This window comes from Urocitellus parryii, chromosome 2 (genome assembly GCF_045843805.1).
Source record: "Urocitellus parryii isolate mUroPar1 chromosome 2, mUroPar1.hap1, whole genome shotgun sequence".
Lineage (NCBI taxonomy): Eukaryota > Metazoa > Chordata > Mammalia > Rodentia > Sciuridae > Urocitellus > Urocitellus parryii.
Window position 1 is genome coordinate 27,838,674 of NC_135532.1, and position 15,223 is coordinate 27,853,896.

General features: G+C 35.3%; 1 protein-coding gene across 3 annotated transcripts in view; it reads right to left on the reverse strand.

The window, feature by feature from the left end:
* Positions 1-2,753: 2,753 nt before the first annotated feature.
* LOC113177492 (NEDD4-binding protein 2-like 2) overlaps positions 2,754-15,223 on the reverse strand; it is an 82,804-nt gene continuing 70,334 nt past the window's right edge. For all 3 annotated transcript variants that reach the window (XM_026382026.2, XM_077795148.1, XM_077795149.1), the window contains 4 exons: positions 11,022-12,739; positions 7,316-7,401; positions 5,860-5,899; positions 2,754-3,318 (listed from right to left, as the gene is read on the reverse strand). In XM_026382026.2, coding sequence (XP_026237811.2) covers positions 5,876-5,899; positions 7,316-7,401; positions 11,022-12,739 — 1,828 coding nt within the window. In that variant the 3' untranslated portion in view covers positions 2,754-3,318; positions 5,860-5,875. The remainder of the gene's footprint in view (positions 3,319-5,859; positions 5,900-7,315; positions 7,402-11,021; positions 12,740-15,223) is intronic.

Below are 15,223 nucleotides of genomic sequence, written 5' to 3' on the forward strand. Positions count from 1 at the left end.
TTCTAGCCCAGGCAATTTAGTGAGACCCTGTTTCAAAATATTATATAAAAGGAGGTCTGGGGTATAGCTCAATGGTAAAACACTTGCCTAGTATACATGACGCTGTAGATTCAACCTGGAGCACCACAAAAAAACACTGAACCAGATAGTATATAGTGTCAGGTGAGGAATAAACAGAGTAAGTAATCGTAATCTTACAGATCTGAGAACAGCCTTGCTGTTAGCTGTTTTCAGATCATCTGATGGACAACTCCACAGTCCAACTATGTGACAGTCTCCAGATAGGTGGATACCTTTTAGAGAATACCTATAATAAAACACTCATTAGTACACTCTGTTTACATAACCAGCTTTTCAGCTCTAGGGTCCATTTTTCTATCATGTGACGACTGCCACAATCTCACCTTTGTGTACTAGAAACCATTACTATTATGGACATAAAGAAAATAAACTTGAAGTCAGGTGCAGTGGTGTACATCTGTAGTCCCAGTTATTTGAGAGTATAACGGAGACCCTATCTCAAAAAAAAAAAAAAAAAAGAAGGAAGAGAAGGAGAAAGGGAGGTAAGAAAAACTAGTGGATAAATCTGCCAGTACAGAAATCTCCTTTGGCTAAGTCTGGTTTTGATAACATACCCACACCCCCAAGACACACACATACACCATACCCACACCCCCAAGACACACACACACACACTTCTGAATTCCATATTTCACTCTTATAACAGAGACTTTTTCCCTATGGGAAGGACCATTACCTTCCAATTCCACAGCATCTAATATTGCCACTATGCACAGGGTCTAAGCTTCATGGAGGGAGCCTGGAAGGAGGAAGAATAGCCAAAACCCATTTCTCTAAAGCTCCATTCCAGAAATTAGGGAAAGGCAATAAAAGCGGGAGATAGTTGTAGAAAGCTGGGGCATGCTATACCCAAGTATAAGCATGGATATATATATATATATATATATATATATATATATATATATATATATATACACATCAGCACAGCATAAAGGTGCTCCATAACTGTCACTGCCCACAACATACCCATCATTAAATATTTCTAATACTATCCTTAGGTATAGTTATGATGATGCAGATTCTAATATATTAACCAGAAAGCCTCAGATGCTTTCCTGTTGAAAGTACATAAGAAAGCAATAATTTGTCAAATGCCAAAGTCCCACTCACTCCTGATTGCTGTCCTTCCCCTTCCCCTGATTCTGCTTCCCTCCTGGCTCTTTCCTCATCCTTCCTCTAGAAGCCTGAGGAAGACATTAGGGGAAGACAAACAAGAAAGAAAAGTAATGCAGAATATGTCACAACACTAATACCAGTCAGATCTGTGCTAAAACAATCACATTCTGGGCCAAAGGCAAGTACACTTTCACAATAGCTCTAGGAGCCTGAAGAGGACCACAAAACACTGAAGACTAGGGTCTCTGTTTATTTTGTATACAGAAAGTATACAAAATAAACATACAGAAAATATTGAGCTACTTTAAACAAAGCAAATAAATAAATATTTAATAAAGATGGCGGATTGAACATAAGCATTTAACTTTCACTCCCTCCTTAAAACCTCTCATACTAAAATGTAAAGAAGGTTAGTTTGGGAGGTTTGGGGAGGCAGTGGTTAAATCCCAGGAATTGGAAGATCTGGAGATGGCGGTGGGGCTCTAAACCAAAAAGGAGTTCAAAATCTGTTTAAGAAACAGACATCAGGACTGGGACATGTGAGTGGTAGTGCACACACAAGGCCTAGGCCTAGATTTGATCCCAGCATACTCCCCCCAGCAAACAAACACCCCCTCCCCCACACCTACAGGGGTATCATTTGGAGAAGGTAAAAACAAAGGATCCTCCAAGAGGGGCTTAAGACAGGTTGAACATGCTTCCTGAAAACAGGGGATTTAAGCAAATATCTACTATTGAGAGCCACAGCCAAAGGGGCCCCAGCAAACTTCCAGCTGCCAGCAAACTTCCAGCTGCCAGCTGATGATTGGCTCACAGCGGCCCCAGCAACTTCTAGCTGCCAACTGATTGGCTCCTCTGCAGTGATGCTCATTGGGCTGTTTCCCTGCCCTTTCAGACCATGGAGCTGCTCATTGGGGGACTTTTTTTGGCTCCGCCCATGTGACCCAGCCAATCGGCCTCAAGAGCAGGAGGTGGGGGAGGTTTGTGGCAAGGCTTGTAAGAAGCCAGTGGTTGCAGTTGGGCTCTGAAGGTTTTTCCTGAGGAGCTATTTTGTTTGCCTGTGTGGTTCTAAAAATAAAGTTAGTTTCTTTTGACAAGAGGCTCCTGAATTGTGCCCAGCCAGACTGCGGCAGTATACAATGTTGAATGAGTAGAAAATTGCCCCTTAGTTTATATTTTTCAAAAATGAATTTTCAGATCTTAAGGTCAGCTAAACTAAAACAGAATTTTAAATAATAAAACAATACTAGTAACCTTAGTATATTATAGGTCCTACAATCCCTAACCAAATCCCAGAGGTCTGATATGTTTCAGAACTCAGAAAGTGTTTGCTTGTTGAAGTAATACATATAAGAACACGTATTACTTTATATTTCCAGTGGGATCTGGGGAAGTCCCTAATAATTAAATATATTAATATTTCTGAAGCAAAATATATGAATATACTCAAATACATACCACATGGGGATAAATCAGGAGTAAAATTAATCAATTTGAGTCAGGCTTAGCTGTCAACTTAGTTTTAATTCTAAACTTATTTTTAAAACAAAGCAGTGTTTGCCAGGAGCTAAGGGTACAGAGACTGGGGAAATGTTTAATGGATGGGTACAGAGTTGCAGTTTTATAAAATGTAGAGTTCTAGAGATGGATGATGGTGATGGTGGGATATTATACCTTCAGAATGGTTAAGAGAATAAATTTTATTATGTATTTTACCACAATAAATATTGGAAAAACAAAACAAAAACGATTTTGGTTTTGAGAGCTTTTTGGGTTTCAGAATTCTAGAAATGAAATATCAGGCCAATAGTCAGATATAAGACCTACACTTCTGATCCTGATGCAATTTTTAAAAAAAAGTTCCTCAAATTTTCTGTACCTTATTCTTCTGTAACATAAAAGTATGGCAAACATCTTCAAAATTAATAATAAAATACTTAAATGGTTACCTCTTCTGTTGAGTTTTTTATTGTTATTCAGATAACTTATCAAGAATAGTTGGACAGATTATCCAAACCACTTTTGGTATCCAATGGGTCCAACCCTGAAAAGAGTTCTTCAGGTCAGTGCTGAGCAGGTGCTCAGGGTCTTCAGAATCACTGTGAAAACGGGAGGACTCAGCTATAAACAAACACAAACCCAGAAAAATGATGAGAGGAACAGAGTTTGTTTCCAGATTCCCAGTGTTTGCTGCCCTAGTTATAGCACTCCGCTGGCATTTAGCACTGTATACCATCCCCTCAGTCCACACTTCATCTGGTCCTACCCACATATATGAGCCCATCCCACAGACATTTCCCAACCACCTGTTCCTAAATTGAAACTTGTTCTTTATAGTATTCCCTGAAGTCTAGTTATTTAATTAACAAAAAGTTAATATCACTAATTCAAGCACATGCATTAACAAGTTTACTGGGTCAGAAGTTCCTCTCCCAGATAACACAATTTCTACTGTGCTAGGGAGCATTTAGCAATGCTTTCACTCAAGGAGGTATTTAGCAGAAGGAACCATGCAAAATAATTTGTATAAGTTATTGCATTTATTCCTCATTTAATATCTCTATGACAGGTTGGTATTATAAACCTATTTTTATAGGTAAAGAAATTGAGGCTCTGAGAAGGTAATTTGTTGGGCAGCAGAATAGAATAGACAATATGATTGATGTATGTACATTCCATGTATGTATATATGTCAAAATACATTCTGCTGTCATGTATGACTAAAAAAAATAAAAATAAATCGTATGGTACAAAAAAAAGAATAATAGAAAATCTGAAAAAAAAGGTGATTTGTTTATGATCACACAGTGTTATAATTTAGATATGAGGTATCCCCCAAAAGTTCACATGTGAGATAATGTAAGAATGTTCAGAGGTGGAATGACTGGGTTATAAGAGCCTTAACTTAATTGGTAGATGAATCTGGGCAGTAATTACAGGCAGATAGGGTGTAGCCAGAAGAAGATCACTGGGGGTGCGCCTTTGGGGTTTATATTTTGTCCCTGGTGAGCAGAACTCTCTCCCTCTGCTTCCTGGTTGTCATATCCTGAGCATCTTCCTTCTGCCATGCCCTTCCACCACAATGCTCTGCTTCATCTTGGGCCAGTGCTATGAACTGAACTTCTGAAATCCTAAGTCAAAATAAGCTTTTCCTCCTCTAAGTTGTTCCCTTCAGGTCTTTTGGTTAGTGTCACAAAACTAACTAAAACACACAGCCAGGCAGCAGTAGTTTGCAAATGGAAATCTATTCTCTCCAACACCCCTCCAACACAAAGGAGTGCTACAATATCAATATTTTGCAACCATCAAGGAGTGCATTTTGAAATAGGCAAGACCTTGGGGGCTCCCAGAGCCAAACAGGACTTTCCTGCTACTTAGTTCCCTCTTTCTAAATTTCTATTTACCCTTTAAGACCCACATTATGCCAAACACAAAATAGGGAGACCCTTTCTCAATTATAAAAAAAAAAAATGCACATAGTTACAACACTCACAAAATGTCCTGACAAAGTAAAAGAAAATTAAGAATTTAATGTGAGTGAGGTCCAGTCCGTAGAGGGCAGTTTGTAATGCATGAAGAAGATTAACATCAAAATCAAAATTATGGTGTAAAAAGTGCCCTTGACACAAAATATTCAAATTTAGCAGACAGAAGACTCTTGAGTTAACCATAGCCAAACACAGCCATGGTTACTCATGCTGCTTTTACTAATATCTTGTCATATTGGGGCCATCTCAGGCTAGGGAAGGAAAATAGTCCTTTCCTAACTTCCATCCCTATAACATAAATTTCAGGAGAGCAGGAATGTTTTCACTGCCATATCCTCAGAATATAAAACGATATCTGGCTTGAGGCAACTCAATAAATATCTGTTGGATAAATGAATGAATGTCTTCCCCTCCTTTCTTGAGAATTCCTCACCTCTTATCTCATCCATATGTGGCCCTTCCAAATCTCTAAACTCTTACCCTAAATCTTTAGTTCTTTTCCCTCTTTTTTCAGCAGAAGCAGGTTTAAAGGAAACAAAAATATTTTGGGGGGGTATATGAGAAATGAAAATATAGAATACTCTTAGAAGTAAGAGTTATAATTAAGAAAGAAAACATATGGTAAATCACAATGCATTCAATTCTTATCAAATTGACACATATACACTGAAATTGTAGCAGCTGTGTTTATTTCATAATTTAGGCATTTGAGGGGAAAGTGCAATGTGTTTATTTTAATGTCAACTTGATATCAAGTTTAAAATATAACATGAATATGTCTATACATTTTCTCCTTTCTGAATCTGAAGTATTTAATTTCTGACGTATTTAAATATAACCTACAATCCTTAATTCCTAGGCCTGCTCACATACCAACCCCGGGGGAGATTTCTCATAAATTTTGTGTTTTGAGAATGCTCTAAAATATGTTCTAACCAATAAAGTGGGAAAATAAATTTGGGAGCAACAATCTAAGCTTTGTTGTATTTCACAAAAATATCTACATTTAAAGGAAATAAAAGCATCATGCGCAATAGCACACAGGGTTGCTATGGTAACAAACTGCATTTTTTAGATCTTACTCTTCTACTGTGGTACATATGAGCTATTACAACCAAATAACGTCAATATTCACTCTGATCATACATAGGTCTCTGGAATAAGTAATACTTACAATTCAAGAATTCTTTCTAACCAATCTTCTTCTGTCTTTTCTAGAAATTATCAAATACATAAAATAATGATTAACATTTGGCAAAAAAAAAAAAACATTTGGCATTGTGTTTAAGTTTACACTGTCATTTTACTCTACACAGAGACATTCCTAAAATGATAAAACAGCAACACAATCACAAATATCAATACAAATATTTGAAGTATTGTTCAGTGTGTGTGTGTGTGTGTGTGTGTGTGTGTGTGTGTGTGTAAGTAAATAGTAATAAGATCTCTATGGAGAATAAAGAGAAATAAGAAGCATAAAAAGATATATTTGATTTTACTGTATGGAAACACAAAACAAATGTAGCTTACTGTCGCAGTACTTATATGAACAAGTAAAAAATACCTATGCTTCTAAATTATTAGTTACATAATGTTTCACTAAACTTCCACTTTACTATTTATTTCAAAATGTATCCCTAGCAATGCCTCTGGGCTCATTCAAATCACTATTAATTAACATAAACAGAGCCCCCGTCACCCCCATCATGTTAGAGGACTGGCTTTTCCAGAGTTTCCATCATCATCTTTCTAATTGTCTAAGCCGGTCCTCCTCCAGCCTCCTGGAAAATGAACAGCCCTCAAAAATAGGCATGTCTTCCACTATGGACCAACAAATCACTCCAATAATGAGATACTTCCAAGTCAAGTAAATATAAGTCTAATTTGTAGCTGTTATTCTATAACAGGATAATATTAAGGACTGGATAGGAGAAAAAATATAATGAAGAAGAAAGGGCTCTCCCAAAATGGATACCTTAATCATACACAGTGTTGATGTGCACACACTTCAACAAAGGGAATTTAATTCGACTTTCTCTTGGGAAAAGTTAAAAGAAAACTTGCATATATTATCTACGCATCCACACATTCTTTTTTTTTTTTTTTTGAGAGAGAGAGAGAGAGAGAGAGAGAGAGAGAATTTTTTTAAAGAGAGAGAGAATTTTTTTTTAAAGAGAGAGAGAGAGAGAGAGAGAGAATTTTCGATATTTATTTTTCAGTTTTTCCGCGGACACAACATCTTTGTTTGTATGTGGTGCTGAGGATCAAACCTGGGCCGCATGCATGCCAGGAGACCGCGCTACCACTTGAGCCACATCTGCAGCCCCACACATTCTTTTTCTCTTTTTTAAAATAATTCCTTCCTGCTATACCCCATCATCTTCTAATTTAATATAATGGATGTAGCACTTCTCTGTTAAGTGTAATGAACAGATTTTCTCCAATTTTAATTTTTATTTTGTACTGAAAATTGAACCCAGGGGTTCTTAACCACTGAGCCATATCCCCAAGGCTTTTTATTTTTTGAGACAGGGTCTTGCTAAGTTGCTTTAGGCCCTTGCTAGGTTCTGATTTCAAGTTTTAAAAAAACAGTTAAGAGAAGATCTTCTGTGAAAGCTATAAAAATATACCTCTATTGACATCTTCCATTGCAAATAGATCATCTTCAGTGTTTTCCAGTCAAGGGGAATAACATAGTCATCAGGTAATAAGGATTCTGTGAAAAAAAAAAAAAAGGAGAAATAAATTTCATCTCAAATGTCACACGGATTTTTCACCCTAAATGTGAAGATATGCAATGTAGGCTGCTATAACATTAACACTCTGATTTTGAAGATGGCTAAATCAAGAGTCTGTCTCAGACTTCTATTAGTAAACAGTATCCAGACTAAAATAAAATCCTTATTAAGTACATATATAAAATGATATGTATCATAGTCCATACTCTCATTAAGTAAAAATATATATACATAAAGACATACACATATATAATAGCTTTAAGTGGTACTGTCTCAAGGCATAAAATTTAAATAGTCATCCTTTTCTGTGACACGTATTAAGCATTTCAGCTATAGCAAATTTAGTCTTCCTGAAAATTGTTTCTTCCATATGAGTGTCTGGGGGAAATTTTCCTCAAAATGAAGAAGCTCATAAACAAGTCCAAACATTAACACACAACCATAACATACAATATCAGCCATGCCAAACCACAAAAATTATTTTTATTTTACTAGGATTCATTTGAGTTCCCTGCCTTATTTACAAGGCCACTGATCATACATCATGGCTTGGCTTGTCCAATGTAGCCAAGCAAATCAGTTTACAGCCTCTACTTAAGAGTTTCTTTCTCTCCCTTTTTTCAAATTTGAAATTCTTTCTCTTTGCTTGTTTTTCAAGCCATTTTCTTTTTCTTTTGTATAAAGACTGTTTATAATTCACTTTCATATTGAAAGGATACCAAACAAAACCACAACCCCATCTTCTCTTCAACAATCCCTTTAACACTGCTAATCTCGCTCATAAAATATTCATAAGCTTGTCATGTATATTTTCTATGTGCCGTAATTTTATTTTGTTATTTTTGTTTCCCCAGTTAGAAAGTAAGCTATTTGATGAATAAGGTCTATTTCCTTTAAAAAGTTTTTGAAGTCTAATTAATGGATGCTTGATCATTGTTGATTCAAGAGAGGAAGAGGTTTAGAATCTTTACACCTGTGACTTCTTGCTTTTTCTTACTGATCTAAGGCAGTAACTGTTAATCTTTCTGAGTCATGGACCTCTAGGAGAAGCTAATAAAATCTATGGACTTCTACCAAGAAAGGGGCACAAAATAATACCAAAAAAATTTGCATGTAATTTCAGAATATAAACCGTGAACTAAGATCCCCGGCCTAAAATGTCTTAAAATTCTTCAAAACAAACGTTATTTCATTTATTTATTCATTATATTTATTTTTTAGCAGTGAAGGTTTATTCTTGGCTAAGAATTAAAAAGCAAGGAGAAAGCCTGAAAAATTAGCTTCTCATGCATTTTAAATTCAAAAAATTGAGGGTTTTTTTGGTTTACTTGTTGGCACATTTATTAGGATAGAAAAATTGCAGTTTTTCATAAAGGTAACAAGTATGTTCAATGTGATATCAGAATATCAAAACTAGATTGATAATTATGACCCCTGCACTGAGACTTAGGCAATTTTTGGTCGGAGTTCCTGGGACCAAGTTTATCTGGAACATCATAAGTTTAGGGGCAAAGTGAAAAACCAGGGAGGACATGTTTTGAGAGACAGCATGGTGTGGGAACCCAAGTAGGTAAAGGAGAACAGGAAGATCCAAAAGAACTGGAGAACAAAGTTCCAGGGATTGGAACTTTGGCTTCTTGGCTCTTAACCTATTCCTAAGGAAGAGTACTAGGAAAGCATCAGGTATTGAGTAATAGAGAAGGAATAGTTGGGATTTGTGTTCCATTTCCTCTATAGGACAGTTAGCATCTTAAACATGATTATTATTAAATATAAATTTACTTAGAATATTGATAATCATATATTCCCTTGATTTATTCACAGGTGGATTTTTCATTTCCAAAAAATATTTTCTTTTTTAAAAAATATATATTTTTAGTTGTAGATGGACACAATACCTTTATCACCTTTATTTATTTTTATGTGGTGCTGAGGATCAGCACCAGTGCCTCATATATGTGAGGCAAGTGCTTCACCACTGAGCTACAAATCTCAGCCCCCAAAAATAACATTCTTAAGAGATTAGGAGAGAGTTCAACTAGTCAACTTGAAAACATTTCTAACTACTTGAACTCTCTCCTCATCTTGTTAGAACCCTTCTCAATCTTTAAAAAGTACGTCTTTGTCATTTAATCTTTGCTATCTCTACTTTACTAATCTCATATCTGGGAGGCCAAAATTGTGCATGAGAAAAGGGCCATGTGCCAAACAAGGGAAAGGTAAAAAGTAGAAAGTTTGAAAAAAGTAATAATAAAGCAGCCCATCTCTGTTACGTGGTCACTGTATGTCTGCCTCATCCTTCATTCTTCTCAGTGTCTACTTAAATGGAGAGTCCAAATATTCTAGGCACTCAGTGACATTTATGAAGACTATTTTGGTGGCAAGGGATGGGAACTGTAAAAGGCAAAGTTCCTTAACTAAGGGTCCTCATTTTGGGGGTTGAAAGTTATCACACAACCAATAAATTACATGAAATCACTAACACCAGGTAGAAACAACTTAAGAATTTACTTGGTTTCTTATTGACTTATGAGAGCACTTTCTATTAAGAATATTACTGCAGGAAACACAGTCTGAATGATTTCAAATTTTAAAAAAGTAATGGAAATGAGTTTAATATTGATTGTATAGGTTACATACATGTCAAAACTGACCAAATTGCATACTTAAATATGTATATTTTATTGACTTCTGTTTTACCCCAATAAAGCTATGGAAAAAAATTTTTAAAAATGATTGTATACATAAACTTGTTTTAAATAAGGGTACAAATTCAATTGAGTGGAGAAAGGAAAGTCTTCTCCCTAAATGGTCCTAAAACTAAATATCCATACTTTAGAAAAAGAAAAACTTCAATCGATTCCTTATATCATGTTCACAATCTAAAAATGGATCATAAATATAAATGTGAAATACAAAACTGAAACACTTTCAGGAGAAGATAGGAAAAATACTTTTTAAGCCAGGGGTACCCCAAGATTTCTTGGTTAAAACCCAAACCACAATTTATAAAAGACAGCAATGATAAATTTGACTTCATTATAATTAAAAACTTCTACTCTTTAGAAGACACTTAATGAATAGGACAAGAAGATACCATAGACAGATGGAAATAGTTTTAAAGTATATATCTAATATGTTTCCAGAATATATAAGAACTCTCCAAATTCAATAAGATAGCAAATAATTTTTTAAAGAGAATATTAGTGCTTTATTTTGTGCTATAAATGGTTCTTTTTGTTTTTCTTTTTAGTTTCCATTTGCCCTTTAAATTTACTCTTGGTTGTTTTTGGAATAGGCACTTAAAATTTTCATGTGTAAAATTTATATATAAATATATATGACAGGGGTTAGGGATATAGCTCAGTTGGTAGAGTGCTTGCCTCACATGTACAAGGCCCTAGTTTCAATCCCCAGCGCCACAGAAAAATAAAATAAAAGTATATATACACACACTCACACATACACATATATATACACATGCATATATATGACAAATAAAATATCTATCTATCTATCCATTTATATATATAATATATAAAAAATAAGAATTTACTGCACATGGACCTTTTATTGTTGGTAAATGAAAGCAATTTACCCATTGGAACTCCAGGAGATCCAAAAAGCGTTACTAGTTGAAAGGCAAATCCTTTTGATAATGGAAGCTCAAAGGTATTAAAATCAGTGCTTGTTAAATCTTGGAGATCCTCAGTTGGTAAACACTGTAATGGCTTAGATTCTTCCCATCTCTTCAGCTTTTCACCAAATCTTTCAGAGGTACCCCTCAAAGAGCACAAAGTATCAGGTTGCCTAATTAAAACTTCTGAAGAAATAAACCCTACCTCTTTTAGCTTATTGCCTATTGTTTGTGATTTGAAAGTCAAAAACGTTTTTTTGTTGGTAAAAGATACCATCCAAAAGCTAGATATATAATGCAACACAAGAGAAGGAATAGGGCTTCTGTAAAAATACAGAGCATACCCTAGTCTACTAAATGACAAGTAGTGAGAATAAAAATTTCCACCAATATTTAGAAATGAATCTTTGATAATATCAGGGTAAAACCACAATGAATGATGATCAAAGATCATAACTTTTTGCTCATTCTCTTCTTGGTTATTGATTTCTGAAATTCTATCTTTTATTTCTCCCCAAATAATGTTCAATCCAAAGTTTTTAGGTAACAGGCCACATTTCTCCCCTTCTTTTGCACTGAAATGACTCTGTCCCAGTAAGTTTGGTACCAAATTTAAAATCCTATTCTCTCTCCTTTTCTTATTAGTTGTTGATTGTAAGGCACTATGGGTGATGTCCAGTTGAGATAAGTAGCTGCTGAGGATATCTGTGTCTGTTTTCATGAATGAATCTATAGTTTCAGTTGGATGTGACAAATCTTCATTTTCTATCAGTAGTTTCTCCTCTGTCAATGTTTCTGGACCACTTCCTGGTCCTGATACTCCTTCAGAAGTGGAGATTAATTTAATCAATTGTTCTCCACTGTCAGGATGGGTCAGTTTACGTGATCTATCTTTCTTTGGTCTCTGTTCACATACAAACTTATGTGGTCCCTCAGGCCAGCTACCAAAATAGGATTGTCTTTCAGAGCCTCGTTGTAATTCTTCAGATGAATTGGTTGTGAAAAAAGCCCAATAATTGTTTTTAGTTGTATGCACTCCTTGTTCCTCTCTTAAAACATTATCTGAAGTTCGAGATCCACGTTGATGGCACAGAATTGGTTCATTTGAGAGACTTTTATGTACCATCTCTCTTTTCTGCATAAATGAACATGGGGTTTTATCAGCAAATAGTTCCTGGGTGTCTAATGATAAGTTTTGCCTATTTCCAACATGCTTTTCTATCTTCATACCCAAGGAGTCATCCCTTGTTAAATAGGAAAGATTTTGAGTCCCTGTTGGACAAGTTACAGAGCCTTCATTTGGGATTGATGACAAAGTTAGAAACAAGTCATCATTTTCCTTAGGGAAGTAATTATCTGGTGTCTTGTCCAACTCAACTATAGATATAACATTTGGAAAACTATCTTCAGGATCTGTGCTTTTCTGACTTTTTTCTTTATAGCCATTCACAAAATTTCCTACTAGGCCACCAGTGAAGGGACACACTGATTCTCTTTCATTCTCTTCAAAATCTTCCTCTTCATTTGGGACCTGATCTCCTATTTTAAGATAATTTAAGGTTTCAAATGAGTTTTCTTCCATAATTTCAGTAAGACTATTATGCTTTTTGTTTCTTTTTCTTTTTCTCTTCTGTTTGGTTTTGCTCAGACTGTGTCCAGTTTTCTTCAAAATGTTTTCTCTGAAATGTAAAAGGATGAAGAAAAGTTATAATAATTATTTGTATAACATTAACAAACTATAACATCAAACTCTTAAAGTACAGTTTTTTATTTTATTTATTTATTTTTATGTGGTGCTGAGGATCAAACCTAGTGCCTCGCACATGCTAAGCAAACACTCTACCACTGAGCCACAACTCCAGTCCCTTTAAAGTACAGTTTGAAAAATCATTAGTACAAGGGGCTGGAGTTGTAGCTCAGTGGTTGAGCATTTACGTGGCATGTGTGAGGCACTGAGTTTGATCCTTAGCACCACATTAAAAAAATAAATAAAATAAAGATATTGTGTCAATCTACAACTAAAAAATTTTTTTAAAAATCATTAGTACAAGGGATTCTGAAGTATACATGTGCTTTGTATTATATTTTTAAATCACTTTAAAAAAGAGATACTTTAATCCTATAAATTAAAAGTGAATATACTTTGAGAAAGTTAAAGCTCACATGTACATATTCATTTCATAAACCAATAACTTTATGAAAACCTAATATATTCCTTTAAGAAAATATTTCGTGTGTATGTAAAACCTACCAATAGAGATCTTAGATTTTCTAACATTTTAGATTTTGAAAAAGTGGTTAGAAGGGTCTCATAATGGTACCACTTTAGTGGCCATAATAGCTACATTTTTCCTACACACAAATACTTAGGCAATTAAGTTGCTCCATCAAATTATACACAATGGTTAATAATGAGCAGCTGGGTCCAATATTTGGGTGATATGCTTCTAATTGCCTCTCTAGCAGTTTGTGCTATATCACTACTTTGTAGGTTGTTTGGAAATATATGAAGTCATTTTTGGTGGTCACAATGATTGGCAATATGTTAATGGCACTTGACACTGAAGCCAGGAATGCCAACCATCCTGCAACACCCAGTGAAAAATCATCATACCCAAAAGAGCAGTAGTGCTCTCATAGTGAGCATTCATGGCTCTCCATAATTGAAGATTTTGAAAAAGCAGCTAGAAGGTTCTCATAATGGTACTACTTTCGTGGCCATAGAGGAGATACTACCAAAGATAATATTCTTTACTTGATATCTTCTTAAACCCTACCTCTGGCCTCTGGCCTGCCTTATCCCCACCCATGCTGCTAGGTAATTTTTAATAGACAGGACATATGAACATCTTGTTCTTTGTCACTTAATTAGATTAGCAGTAGTGAGCATTCATGGTTCTCCATAATTGAAGATAATAATTGATACTAACAGAAAAAGGAGGATTTAAGAATTTTCTAATTTTGAATGTGAAGGTCTAGTCAGCCTCTCTTCCACTCCAGATAATGATTGTCAGGGATATGGTACCAAGAAAAAATGTAATGGAAGAAGGACATTAGAAATAGGTGAGGGGAAAATATCAAGAATGGAGTTATAGAAAAATAAACAGAGCAGCAAACAAATATAGAAGCATAGAAATAGTGAGAAAAAGGGAATAGTCAATCAATTGTTCTCAGGCTGGGCACCAAACAAATGAGCTTCTTAAACCTAACTCTGGCCTCTGGCCTGCCTTATTCCCACCCATGCTGCTAGTTAATTTTTAATAGACAGGACATATGAACACCTTGTTCTTTGTCACTTAATTGCTGCTGCACTTGTTCACACATTCCTGGGTGTTTGTTTAGAAAGAATATTAAGAAGGGCTGGGGATATAGCTCAGCTGGTAGAGTGCATGCCTTGCATGTACAAGGCCTTGGATTCTAATCCCCAGCACCACCAAAAAAAAAAAAAAAAAAAAAAAGAATATTAAGAAACATTCATATACCTAGAAGTAATTGTTAATAGGCCTCTCTAAAAAGATATCAAGTAAAGAATATTATCTTTGGTAGTATCTCCTCTCTGGTCAGTTCTATGTCTAATGAAAGCTCTAGGTGAAAACCAATGTGCAACATCCGTTATGAAATTCATACTGAAGACTAGTATGTTGTTCTGAAAATAAACTCCCATCTTTCTCTAAATGTGGATGAATCATCCTGTTGCAGTGCAGGAGTAAAAGAATGGATAGAATGGCAATACATTGAGACCTTAAGACTACTCCATCTCTAGTTCTGGTTCACTGATTCACTAATTCTGTGGAGCTGAATGCACTTAATGTGTAGCTGTGCTTTCTTAACAGTTCTCAATTGGTCAAGGAAAGAGAACCCTAAGACAGAGAAACAGACATGGTTCACCGCTAAAATGTTTGTAACTCCCTGTGCTATCAGAAAGACTAATATCCACAATCCTACTTTGAAAATTGGCTTTAAAAATAAATGGCTGGGGGATGGGGCTGTAGCTCAGTGGTAGAGCGCCTGCCTCGCCATGTGAGGCACTGGGTTCAATCCTCAGCATCACATAAAAATAAATGAATAAAGATATTGTGTCCATCTATAACTAAAAATTAATTAATTAATTAACTAAAAAAATAAATGGCTGGGTTCTGGAAATGAGGCTCAGGGTTAGAGCA